At 27.1% G+C, this 13,688-nt stretch overlaps 1 protein-coding gene across 2 annotated transcripts in view; it reads left to right on the top strand.

The window, feature by feature from the left end:
• The first annotated feature begins 4,072 nt into the window (after positions 1 to 4,072).
• LOC129969460 (general transcription factor 3C polypeptide 3-like) overlaps positions 4,073 to 13,688 on the top strand; it is a 33,307-nt gene continuing 23,691 nt past the window's right edge. The window contains exons 1-9 of one of the 2 annotated variants that reach the window (XM_056084037.1): positions 4,073 to 4,185; positions 4,379 to 4,500; positions 4,583 to 4,672; positions 5,341 to 5,482; positions 9,726 to 9,821; positions 10,676 to 10,740; positions 11,792 to 11,918; positions 12,942 to 13,018; positions 13,112 to 13,226. In XM_056084037.1, coding sequence (XP_055940012.1) covers positions 4,384 to 4,500; positions 4,583 to 4,672; positions 5,341 to 5,482; positions 9,726 to 9,821; positions 10,676 to 10,740; positions 11,792 to 11,918; positions 12,942 to 13,018; positions 13,112 to 13,226 — 829 coding nt within the window. In that variant the 5' untranslated portion in view covers positions 4,073 to 4,185; positions 4,379 to 4,383. Of the gene's footprint in view, positions 4,501 to 4,582; positions 4,673 to 5,340; positions 5,483 to 9,725; positions 9,822 to 10,675; positions 10,741 to 11,791; positions 11,919 to 12,941; positions 13,019 to 13,111; positions 13,227 to 13,688 lie in introns of both variants that reach the window. The other variant, XM_056084036.1, reaches the window with a different exon arrangement.

Below are 13,688 nucleotides of genomic sequence, written 5' to 3'. Positions count from 1 at the left end.
ATACCTTGCATGAGATTAGCAATTGATGGTAAAGAATTAATTTTAAATCTATATTTTTACTGAAAATATTTTTAAAAATAATTATTTTGGATGTTTTATACTAATTAATTAAAACTAAAATTTAACCTGGAACTACAATTATAATCACAAGATAAACTACAAAATCTCATTGATTTAAGTATTGTATTTATGAATTATTGTGATTACATGATGCGAAAGTACTGACAATCAACAATTTGATGGATGCGATTTAAAATTTAATAAGACAATATTTTAGAAGCTAAAACCTGTGAAAATAAGTATGAAGAATAATAATTTCATCTACCTAGCTCTTTTGCTTATGGTAATTATTAAGGGTATTTTTTTAAATAATTTATTTATTTCAACAGCCGGATTTCCTGTGAATGGATTTCATTCATAACTTCATAGAAATCTACAACTTTGTTCGTAAGTTCACGTACTAAATTCCATCCTCTAGTTCAAAGTGCTTTTGAATTGTCGTATTAAAATTATTATTATTGTCGTATTAGCGGGCAGTCAAATATAATTCCAAAAATGTATTTTTCGAATTCAGAGAGATTTGAAGCTTGGTGGTTTGTTAACCCTATTAGCACAAAATCCCCAGTAACGTTGTTGGGATATCTACATGATGTTGGTCGGCGTTGTTGCACAACATCGCAGAGATATCGTACAAAATTTAATGCTTATAAGGAAATTCTTGAGTTCGAAGTTCTTAATGATTCGAATTCATACTCTATACTTCGTATACGGAAAAAAAATTATCAGTTCTTCAAATTATATCTAAATTTAGTTCTAAATATAATCTTACACCAAAAAATGGATGATTATTTTAAGGTCAAGGTAATAAAAGTTATGATCTGAAGAAAATTTTGCAGTTGTCATAACAATAACATGCAGGGAACATTGGAATATTACAATTTGCTACAAACTTGCTCTTAAAGCAACGATATTGGGATTCAAAGTAAGGGAACTGAAAGAATATTGGCGTTTAAATCCTGGTCAAGATACAGATGACTTGATAGAAAGCAGACAAAAATAATGAAACACGCTGAAAAGAAAAACTATTTTTTTTTTAAGGTTATAAGAACTAAGACTTGAAGATATTTTCATCCTTAGAAACTTTGGGTGAATCCGCTAATAATTTTATACATGTTAATAACTATTGCAGTTAGTGACAAAATGGTTCACTGGGATTAGTGGTTGCTCCAAATTTTAGATAAATATTATGTGTAACTTAGTTTTAATATCTTCAGAAAATAATTTTTTCTTCAAATTATGGATGTCATAAAACTCAAACTATTTTAGAAACCTTACACCATTCTATCCATTGTGTTAACTTCTTAATTTATATATATATATATATATATATATATATATATATATATATATATATATATATATATATATATATATATATATATATATATATATATATATATATATATATATATATATATATATATATATATATATAATTAATTCTGGAGTAAAATTTTAATTGTAAGGACATCAAAATTTGAAATATTTCCTTTAAAACAATTCCTATCCTCACCTGGAAAAATAAACCGGATTTTTATATTTTGATAAATAGAAAATCACCGATTCCCAATTATTTTTACTGGAATGTGGATTGTCTTATCGAAAATTAAGCATTTTAAAATATGCCTTTTCTGGTCTAAATTCTATTTTTTTAGAAAGTTAATACCTTTTTTTTTTATCTAAATTTATTTTGAAAATTTTCTAAATCCCACATGATAGATACAAATGACCAGAAATTAGTTTTTGTACACATATCATATTACCTTAATTTTGCTCTTCATTGGTGATTCAAAAACTTTAATTGATGCATCGTTTAGAATTGCTTTCTGCGATAAATATTGAATTTCTACCATATACTTCATCATTCCTATTATATTTTTTACAGAGGATATTACTGGGGCTTAATTTCGCTGTTCTGGTTTCTACGTTGCTGCACTATAATGCTTCCTATCTGCTTTCTGTTTTCTTAGAATGTCTGTTTTTCTAAACCCTCAAAGATTACAACATTTTCCGATAATTTCTGTTAATTTCTTGACACTGGTTCCGCAAACTCACATGATCGCTTTTCTTCCTTTTTAAAATCTTTTGAATTTTTATTCTATAATTCAATCATAGATTTGAATATTTATCATGCTTTTATATAACTAACTGAACTTTTAATAATTGGTCATTTTATCATCTTTTATCTACTTCTAACCATTGGCACAGTTGCTTTTAAAAATTTAACTTCTAGATTGGAACAGTATAGTCAAGAAATGGCTTCTGAGCTGGAAAATCAAAAACAAGCCTAAGGAAAGAGGGGAGAGAATACCAGAGGGAAATATTAAAATCAAGAATGAATGCAAAATTTCAATTTAACTTCAAGAATGCAATATATTATTGATATATACATAATATATATATATATATATATATATATATATTAATTATTTTTAAAAAGAAAAATTATGCAATAAAGAAATTGATATCATTAAAAAGATAATTTTTTGAGTTTTAAGATAATTTTTAAAATATTTTTATGCTGTTATATTTTCAGAAATTAAGAAGAAAAATTTCAAAATTTCGACTAATTTTAAAATTAATATTCTAATTAAAACATAGTTCCGAGGTACACATTTCCACTTTTCAAAGAAAATCTTTGTCATCTTAGGTAGCTCTATATCAAGCAACCTGGCCAGTTGAGCACCAAGACATACACAAAAATTCATTATCAGTTGAGACATATTAGTAATAAAATTTTTCACATTTGTTTAAATGATTTTCTGTTTACTTGCACTCACATGTTGGATGTCCATGAAAATCTTCTGTAATTTATGACATCCGTTATTTTATGTATGTTTTCTTTACATTATAAATGTAATTTGTGCATAGAAATTTGACTTGATACTTATATTGATTCTCTAGCAAATTTGATTTTACTAAATCTTTCCTTAATAAAGCAATATAAAGCTTCCTTTCCTTAATAAAGCAATATAAAACAAAACCAAAGTCGGTGCATCTTCTCTTTTCATTTACTTCAAGCTTGACATTAGAGAAAGCAACAAAAACAATACAGTTGCTCGAAAAATATATGAGCACCGTAACCCTAAGAAAAATTTGTCAAAAGGGGAAAACGACTATTTTATGATTGTAAGGGTTTAGGATAATCGTTGTTTGTGTAAATTTCCATTCTTGGATGTTTGTAAAGGAAAAGCTTCAAGTTCATTTTACAGGAACCCTAAATATTTACTTGTTTCGGGGGTAAATTATAACCGTTTGTGGGAGTGTGGTGAATAGCATATAAGCCAGTAACAGCGCTTCTACCCTAACAACTGATTTGGTATAGTTGTTAAGTTACTGGACTGCTGGCCCAAAGGTCCCAGGTTCTATCCTAAAACATCTCCTACCGCTTCAGGAGAAATGTGTCCCGAAACAAATTGCTTATGTTTTAAGGACATACTTGGATGTTTGTCAAGTAAAATGTTTAATTCTTTTCACGATAATTCTTTATGTTGGGTAAAACTTGTAAATTTGGAAGTTTGCAAGAGAAATGAAAACAGAGTTTCCTTTACAAGAAGGAAAATAAAAATTTATGGCTGGGGAAGAAAATTTTTTTGGATGTTTGCAAGAGAAATGAAACAGAGTCTTGTTTATATGAAAACAAATTATTTATTGACATTGAATGTGTGGCGGATTGTGATGCGCGAGGATAGAACCTAGGATCTTGTGGTTCGCAGCTCAGTAACATGAATACGATCGTTTAGCGTAGCTGTTAACTGGCTTATATGCTTTTCACCACAACCGAATGAAATTACTATAGCCGCTTGCTTCTTTTACCGGTTCTGAAAATTTTATCAATTATTTTGCCTAAATAATTTAGAAAATATAAATGAGACAATGCTTGCTATCTGACTTATTTTTTGTATTTGAAGTTATTTTGAAGAATAAAATTCGAGCATTAATGTAACTATGATTATTGATTAGCATCAGACGACATCTGTGTAAGATGAAGTGAAATGATTTCAGCTTTTGCAAACAAACAAACACACAGGTGCTGCTGAGAAATGTGTTTATAATTTGTAACGTGACAGTATAAATAATCTTCACTTCCTTGGTTTTTATAATTGTTGTTTATTTTTCTTTCATGTAAGGATGTATTCCTTTTGATCACTAAATAATGCCTATCTTGTAAAATTTATGTTTTTAACTTCATTCATTTTTATATTTTTCGTATGAATACAAACCATCAAAGTACTCAATTATAAAAAGCTACATATCTTTATGTAAAATTTAGTAAACCTTATAAATATATGTAGAAAATATTTTATTTCATCTAAAGTACTCATGAGTGCAGCTGTCAATATGGATTATGATCCGATGGAAGGTACATCGGAATTATTTGCAGCATTGACAAGAGATGTACCACAAGAACAATGGGAACAGTATAAAGAAGAAATTAAGGTTAAGTTCATTAATGTTTTTTTGTTGCTTTCTTGGTATGACATTCAAATATATTCATATTTCTCAATTATTTATTTTTCAGTTGGGAAACTACATAGTTAATGATAGTGATGATGGCAGTTATTTTACTGACAGATCAATATCACCAGGTCCTGATGAAGAAATAATTACGGTAAATTATGTGTGATGATTTTTTTTTAGATATATCCACAAATTATTTTTTAAATCTAAAGCCTTGCTTAACAAATTTTTGTCCTTCAGCAGTATTTTCTAAATTTTAAGTAGAACTTTAATGCTTTTTATGAAAATCCTTTGAAAAACATTTCAGAAAGTAATTTATTGTTATTCAACAATTGGTTTGAACAAAATGGGGTTAATAATTTGTTCCTGATATTAATTAGTCATATTTCTTAGGTTCTACAATACATTCAATAATTGGAAAAGTTAGAGATGTTTTGCAATGCTTAAACATTCATTTGCATATACATTCTGATGTATAGGCAAAGGCTTTGAAAGAATTGTTACAACTTTGGTAAAGCATAATTTATTATTTAAGTTTTCTAAAAATTAGAGAAATATTTAATAAAGCGATTAAAACTTTTTTTAAATATATTAAAAGAGATTTAAAATAATGTTTTGTGTCATATTTTTAATTTTGAATAAGGTGAATGGAATCTAGGCTTCAGAGTATGTTTCTCTAAAATACGTAATAATTAAAAACCTTTTACAATGTATTAAAATATAATTTGAAAATAGTCAAGTAGTTAAATATATTTTAAAATAAAATTTAAATATTCTTGTGATTAAATTACATAATATCTTATTATTATTATAAAATAGAACATTGAAATAGTGGAAGAAGATGAGGAACAACCTGAAGTAAAAGAAGAAGAAGAAGAAGGGGAAGAAAAAGTGGTTGAATCTGAAGAAGATGATGACCAGATTTTATGGGGATATGATGCTGCAGATAAATATGCCCAAGGTAATTTATAAGATTGAAATATTTTTCTCTGTTTTTTTAATTAGCAATATATATATAGGTACTTAACTCATAAATATTTTTGTTGTGTTGCATAAAATTATATCCTTTTAACATTTCTTCTCTTTATTATTTTTTATTTGTGTAATTGCCAGTTTAGATGTCATTGTGAGCTATATCAAAATGTTAAAATCATGTTGCACACTGTTAATTTGGCCTTTATTTTCAATACCTATTACAAATAGTTTCATTCTGTGTTTAATTTTACAAAATTAAACTTATTTGTACTAGTCCTTTGTATGTGTACTTGTTCTTTTTATGTGTGTTCTCATTCATATAAGAATCTTAATGTTGATATGCAGTTTGCATGAACTTAATCTTAAAATGAATTGATCTACATCAATTATTTAACCTAAATTATTATGGGTGGAGACAGATAGTTATAGTAGTATTCACACATTAACTGTATGCAAATGATTAATCATAAAACAAATTATCAAAAATCACACACTAATAATCTGTCTTATATTTAATGTTTCAAAATCCATGACTATTTTATACACAAATTATTTCTTCAAGTTTAGGATTACAAATTTCCATCCCTTTATTTTCCATTTATCTAGAATAATACTTTTTTCTTTTAAATATACTTGTATAACCTTTTATTTTTCTTCTACATCATAAAATATCAAAATTTTAATTATATGATTTTTTTTTTTTTTTTTTTACAATTTACTTTCAACTCTCTATTAACATTAATTTAGTAATTAGTTTTAGTCGGCCAATTTTTATGAACTATATCTTATGACTCAAAATAAAAATACTATTTTAAATTTTATTTGGGAAATGAATGTAGTGATTAGCTAGCTATGCATATAAAATGGCAAAATTAATTGGTGAATAAAATCATTCTTTTTTTAGGCTAACAATGTTTCAAGATTTCAGGGACACAAAATTTTATTTTGCAATATTTTCAGGTTTTAAAAGAAGAAAGGGAGAGGGCAGTTAGCCATTTATGATATATGTAAATGCCGTGAACTTTCAAATGAAATAAAAATTAGTGAAATTAGTGCAGTAAATGAGCCTGGGGGACTCTGCTATTGGGAATCAAGATTCTTGTATTGATTTTTCTTCTTGTGTGCTTGCTATCTCTGCACAGTATCATGATATGTACATTGAGTTTTTGATTAGTTGTGATAGTATGTCTTATATTACTGTGGTTAGTTTGATAATTTTGTTCAGTCATTCTTTATGACTTGCTTATGTCTTTAGTTGAAGCCAAGGTAATAACTCTTACTAAGTTAATTTTAATTAATAATAAATATTATTTTTAATTAAAATGGACCTATTTAATTAAAAATTGATTAGATTATTGAATTTTTTTTCTTGGGGGGCCTACATCCATTGAACTTTGCTAAAATTTCTTCCTTAATAGTTATGAGTCCAGAATGTTTTGGATTCAAATTTAAAGAAGAAGCTGACATTTAGCTTTTCGCTTAGCCATGAATTTTTCAAGTTTTATTCTGAGAACCAATGTTTGGATTTAAAACTTAGAAAAATTGCTTGAATGAAGTGATTTTCTAGGAACTTGCTGTTTCCATTGCTAAAGTGAACCAACTGGGATAGATGGAAAGAAAACATGTGGTTTCTTCTGATGGACTGTTGATATTGGCCAAAAGTTAATGGAACTGAGCCACATTTAAATGAATTCATAGCAAGATGACAGAAATTGAATTTAAACAGTTAGAATGTGCAATGATTTATTAAAGGGTTAACAAACAGTACAGGGCATTAATATATAGTTTACAAAATGAATCTAAGGCTTGGGCTTTGTTAACCCTTTCACACCAGGAGTGATGTATATGCATCACCTACAAACATCTCTAACAGCCGGATGTACCACCCGTGCATATCTGGAAATTGAACTCATGGGACAGTGATGAATATGTGCATTTTAAACTGGAACAATTTTTAAATGCCACTAGATGGCTCCCTGTGCTCATTACTTATGAAATAACTATAATTTTAGTATCCTGACCTTCAGTTTGCTCATATCCAACTTGACTTTGGTATTTTACTCATCAGCTGTTGTAAGAGTAATGTAAATAAATAGAGCTGGGTTGCATAACTTTCCACTTGATGGAATCATTCGCATTTCTTGTCTCCCTCCAAATTCTTTTTTCTTTTTTTTTGTTATTACTGTGTAACTTTTACTAGTCTTTTGGGGTTTTGCCATCAGTTCTATTGTATTTTATGTAGCTTTCAGATACATTTTGTGCACTCCTCTTTTTATTATGGAAAGCCTTGATTTCAGTCTATTAAGGCAAGAAAACAATATTTGACAGCAGAAGAGTGTTTTCATATTATGAATGAACTAATAATCTAAAAAGGTAGCAAAAATGCCAATGTTAGGCATTTTTTTCAGGCAATGTTTTTTTTTTTTTTTAAGTTAGGTTTAGTGACTTAAGACCCCCTTCCTGTGTGATGATTCCCTTCACATTTACTCTGTCCGAACGTGCTTCTAGGATAGAGTCATCCCATTCTGTAAGGGTTAAAAGACCAGTTTGAGCTAAAATCAAGAGCATATAACTGCTAGATGGATTTTCCTTGTCTAGTTTAATCCTGAAATAGATAATACAATTCTTACAATTTTCATTGTAAGAATAAAGAAGACAGCCAAATGATTAGAAGATGCTGAACATTCTTTAGATGAAATGTATATTGCATTTCAAACCTGTAAGATATTTCTTCAGGGTTGAGACAGAATTGAGGACAGGTTGAGAATTTTTTGAGCATTTGGCTGCCATGATTATGTAAACAAATTTGAACAACTTAGAAATAAATTTATGTAATGCTAAGTATGTAGTATTGCTGGGTTACACTCGATTGACTAGAGAATACTGAATTTAGTTTTTGAAAGAGCAAAGTTTGAATGAGATTTGAAATGGGTATTTTAATGCTATTAAAAGACTTTCAAACTGTATTTTGATCAATCCTCATATCAATCCTCAATTCAAATATTGTAATTACAGAGTGGATTAAATTCAAGTTTAATGAACCTTTTAACTCATTTGATTATGCTGAGGATTAAAAATCATTCAAAACAAATAAAACTTCTGGTAATGACAATTTAAAGGCCACTCCTTTAGTTTATAGTAAATTTAATTTATAATTGTGTAACTAAATTTCAAAAGTTGTTATTTCAAAGTTGTTTTGCTTAAAAATGGTACTGTATGCGGCATTTAAGAGATCTATTGTTAGATATTAATGAGGCAGAATAATATTATAGAAATAATGTCATAGGGTAAGAATGAAATTTCTTTGATTTTAACACCGGAAAAGGCAATCTACTAAATCTCCCTGAGGGTCTTTGCTACTGAAATTTCGCTTTCCTGACATTTTCATTAAAACCTGAAATCACTCCAATCTGATAAAACACAGAAGGAATTGAGATAATGAAAGATAGAAATATTTAGGAACTAGTATTTCATTACTCTTTTTCATTTTACTAAGTACTTTGTTCATGGATTTACATTCTTAAAAAGAATGAGACGTTTATAGAAATAAAGCTAAATTAGTTGCTCAGAGACATAATCAACAGAAAGAGGAAATGTATGAAGAAACTTTTAACTCAGTTGTAAATTTTTTACTTATTAAAATGTTTTTTGTTGTATTTGGTTGTATATTAAAATGAAATAATTTTCAGTTGCATATAATATGTACATATTTATATGCTAAATTTAAAGAATGCATGTATATGAAGCAACCTCCTGATTTTGTGGATAATGATATTTCAGAAAGACCATATTTGGAATACATCAAAGTGATCCATGAGTGGTTTTACAAGAATGGTTAAAAAGGGAACTTCATCTTTCACTCCTGATTTTAAGAAATATCTTTTCTGAAAACGATTTATTCTGTATATCTTGATCCGCGCTCAGTGAAATGGACAGTTAATTGCTTTTCCATTTAAATGTTGTGATTATAAAACATTGATTTGTATATAAAATATTTAATTTTATTTAGTTCTCTTTTTTAGAATTTAACTATTCTTGGTATTAATGAAATAATTATTGATTTTTTTTTTTTTTATGAAACAGAGGAAGCATTTTTATATATCTAATATTTTTTATTCTTTTTTACAACTTGTTTTTATTGCATGCTTTCATTCTTTCTTATATTATGCTCTTAATAATTTTAACCAAATTTGAATATTACTGACAATAAATATTGTTTATCTTTTTAGGCAAAATATCAATCTTTCAATTAACTGATATAATGAAAAACATTAAGCTTAATACTCAACCAAGCAAGAGGAGACGTTTAGATGAAGAAATAAATGGTAATTTATCTTTCATATCATTTTCATTCTCATTTTTATGAATACATGAATATAACTGATAACGATTTTTATTTACAACCTATCGTACCTATTTTATGGCTCATTTATTTATTGAATCACTTTGTTACTGCAATAATTTTTATAATTACTGTAATCATAGTCTAAACATTACAAAAAAACAAAAACAAAAAACTAAATATATATACTTTTAGTTTTAAAATTTTTATTTTAATTGAATCAATGAATTTACTACTGAAAAAATTAGTCTAAATTTGTTTACTGTTCCTCAGTTTTATAAGTCATATGTAATAACAATTCTTACAGTGCCAACATAATAAATGAAAAAAGTTTCATTATTCTTCAGGTAAAAATTGGCTGTAATACTTGGCTTCTAATACTTTTATTTTAGAGTATTATTCAGAGTGTTTCCCTATGAAGGTATTCGGATCAATACAAGACACTTTTTTTTAAGCTGCTTTTAATTGTTTGAAAGTTATGAAATAATACTTAATGACTTGGTTCACTTTGGTCTCTGACGAGTGGAATTTTTTTCTTCTTTTATAAAAATTTGCAAGGCATTAAGAACATATTAACAAGTATAACTAATAGAAATTATTTAAAATTTAGATTTGGTAATCTATTTCAACTATACATCTATTAATTTAAAAATGTAAGATAAGATTTTTTTTTTCATTTATACATATTCAAAGTATATGCTTATCTCTGATGATGTTGAAATTAGCTGTTAAGCCATGATTAGAATATATGCCCTGTATATTAACAAAAATAAAAGCCTTTTCTTCCTTATATATATATATATATATTATAATTTGTGATTATGCTTTATTCATTAGAACCCAACCCAGAATTGGAGAAGGAGAATGAAGTTGTTGAAAACACAACACAGAAAGCAAAAAGGGTAATTTTTTTCATTTTTCTGTCAAATTCAAAAGATGTTTTAAATGTGTCATAGCTTTAGGGTTTCTTAAATTATATAATCTGAGCAACGAAGTTTTGAATGTACAATAGAACCTACTTGAGTTGAGTTGAATAATTGATCTGAACTTATATAATTGAACCTACAGAAATTTTATAAATAAAAATTCAAATAAGATGTCACTCCACAGTTCAAAAATTTATTGCTTGATCTGTTTAAAGTTTGTTTGTCTGGCTATTTTATTTTAGTATATGTGAATAGATTCCAATTTGGAATTATTAGGTGAGAGACTAGGCAGATTACCTATATAGATACAAAAGAATGATAATAAAGACATTTAGTGTATCTTCGATTTTAGATTTGTAAAACACTTTTAAAAAATGAATGATTTTAGTATGAAATTTTACATATATCCTCAGATTGCTTATCTACACTTTAATTTAAAGCCATAAAAAGGAAGGAATAGGAATTGATATATGTTAAAAATTAATATTCATATTTCATTATATTTAGTTGATATATTTTTCAAAAGCTATAATTTCAAAACAGGCATACCTTTTCTGTCATTCCTGGGAGAAAGGTTTTTGTTTCACCAATAATTTAGTTGCAATAAAATCTTCTAATGAATGGATTCCACTAAATAATCCTGAACATGTTGTGAATTAAAAGATTATATTAAATTTTAAAACATACTTTGATATGTTATATCATTATGGATGTTCATAGAATATCTAAGGAAAGAAAATAAAGTATATCTTTAAGTTCTAGAGTTGTTTTCAGTTTTGAGTTAATCTTTGGCAGTTGGCACTCCTGATTTATGGTTATTTCTAGCTGATATATTTTGATAATTATAGAAATGTCAATGATAAAGAGAAAAAAATCATTCTTTTTTTTTTTTATCAATATATACGAGAGAAAAAATACTCTCAAATTTATGAATTAGAGTTTATAAAACCATTCATTGCTAATTTTTCATTTGTGTGGATGTTGTCCTGTTTATCAAGTTATAGAATTATTTACTTTCTTGTCATAGAAAATTCGAAGAAAGAAGAATTTGTTGCCAAAAAGCCTTGAAGGTCTAATGGGACAAGCAAATCTTCTGTATGCTAAAGGGGAAACTAGGTGTGCTATTACAGTCTGTATGGAGTTAATAAAATCAGGTAAATTGATACATTTGGAGCAGTTTTATATGCATCAGTTTTTCAGTATTTGTTTTCTATTTTAAGATATCTTAGTAAGTACGCTAGATTTAATATATTTTATAACTGAAATATATTATATGACTTTTCTTGGTAAAGAAATACTAATGTTTTAAAAAATTCAATTTAATTCCAGTAATTGATTGATTTATAAATGAAATGTAAGTGAGCAAGCCACTGGGGGGGGGGGCTTATTTCTGTGCTTCTGGAGCAGTAAATTTCATTACAGTTATTTACTCTTTTGATAATAATTTTTATTGCATTATGAATGAATTTTTGATATGTTTATTACATACATTTGGGTTTTTTTCTTAATCTGATATCTAAGTATCTAACTAGGAGCCCTATTAGTATACAATATTCTATATCCCCACGATGTTGTCTGATATTCTGATGGATGGCCAACATTGTACAGATATTGTAGCAATGTTGTTGGACATTTTGTTATGACAGAAAAATATCTGTATACATCTTCCCTAATTCTCCTATCTGCTTATAATGATCTAACCACTGGAAACTATTACTGCCCTGCCTAGATTTGTTGCCTTTGTCATTTTATCAAATTTTATTTAACTAAAAAAGAAAAAAATCTATTTAAAAAAGAAAGCAGTTAAATTAATAACAATAGCTTCCTTTCTATTATGATGAAATCAACATTTATGCTAATTATTTAACCAAAACGTATTTTAATAACTAAAATCTATATGTGCCAATGTATCAGATTAAAAACAAAGTATTGATAGAATGAATCATCTAATTATAACAAATCAAAAGATGACCACATTATTATAAGTGAGATTGGTTGTTATCTATAGATTAGAAATTCAAAAACATCTTGTTTAAAAACATATTTCTTAGCATAATAATCATTCATAATATAATATACATTAGGGGATTTTGAACTTATTCATTCTAGTATTTTGTGTAAAAATGTGTAGAAAAGATGCCATAAGTAATCTTTTATTTCATTTTCATTATTTTTAGCGCCACAAGCATATGAACCTTTCCAGCTCTTAGGTATTATATATGATGAAATGGGAGAATCTAAAAAAGCTTTCCAAGTAATATTTGTAACATGTTTTTGTTAACTGTATTTTTCTCTTTTTATTGAAAATATAACTTTTACTGATATTTGTTATTATTTCATATTTCAGTGGTATTTAGTAGCGGCATTTTTAAATCCATCAGATACAGATGAATGGATTAGATTAGCTGAACTCTCTCTTGAACAAAATGAAATTCAGCAAGCTATTGGTTGTTACACAAGAGGTATTTGTCACATTTTTTTCCAATTATTATTTTATTATGATTAAATTATGTAATATATTACAATTAAAATGGACTTTGACACAATAACATTCACTTTGAATCACAATGTGATTTTCAGCAGTTTATATTGGATACAAAGAGCAGAAGCAGCCTGTGCAACAAAGATAGCAAGTTCATACTAACATGTTGCAACCTGCATCTTTTTTAACCTCTAGTTTACTTATTTTTAAAGATGTGATTTACTTGGTCTATGAGCTTTTTTACAAACCTATATATATATATATATATATATATATATATATATATATATATATATATATATATATAATATTATAATTTCTAACTAATTTTCCTACCTAAGAATATCTCTTAATTACTTGAACTCTGATTTCACTGTAACTGCGGGTTCATGCACATTCTGTTTATGGGTAGGTTGGTGGTCAATTATTTTCAAATAGAACC

Source organism: Argiope bruennichi, chromosome 5 (genome assembly GCF_947563725.1).
Source record: "Argiope bruennichi chromosome 5, qqArgBrue1.1, whole genome shotgun sequence".
Classification (NCBI taxonomy): domain Eukaryota; kingdom Metazoa; phylum Arthropoda; class Arachnida; order Araneae; family Araneidae; genus Argiope; species Argiope bruennichi.
This window is presented reverse-complemented; position numbering and strand designations above follow the sequence as displayed.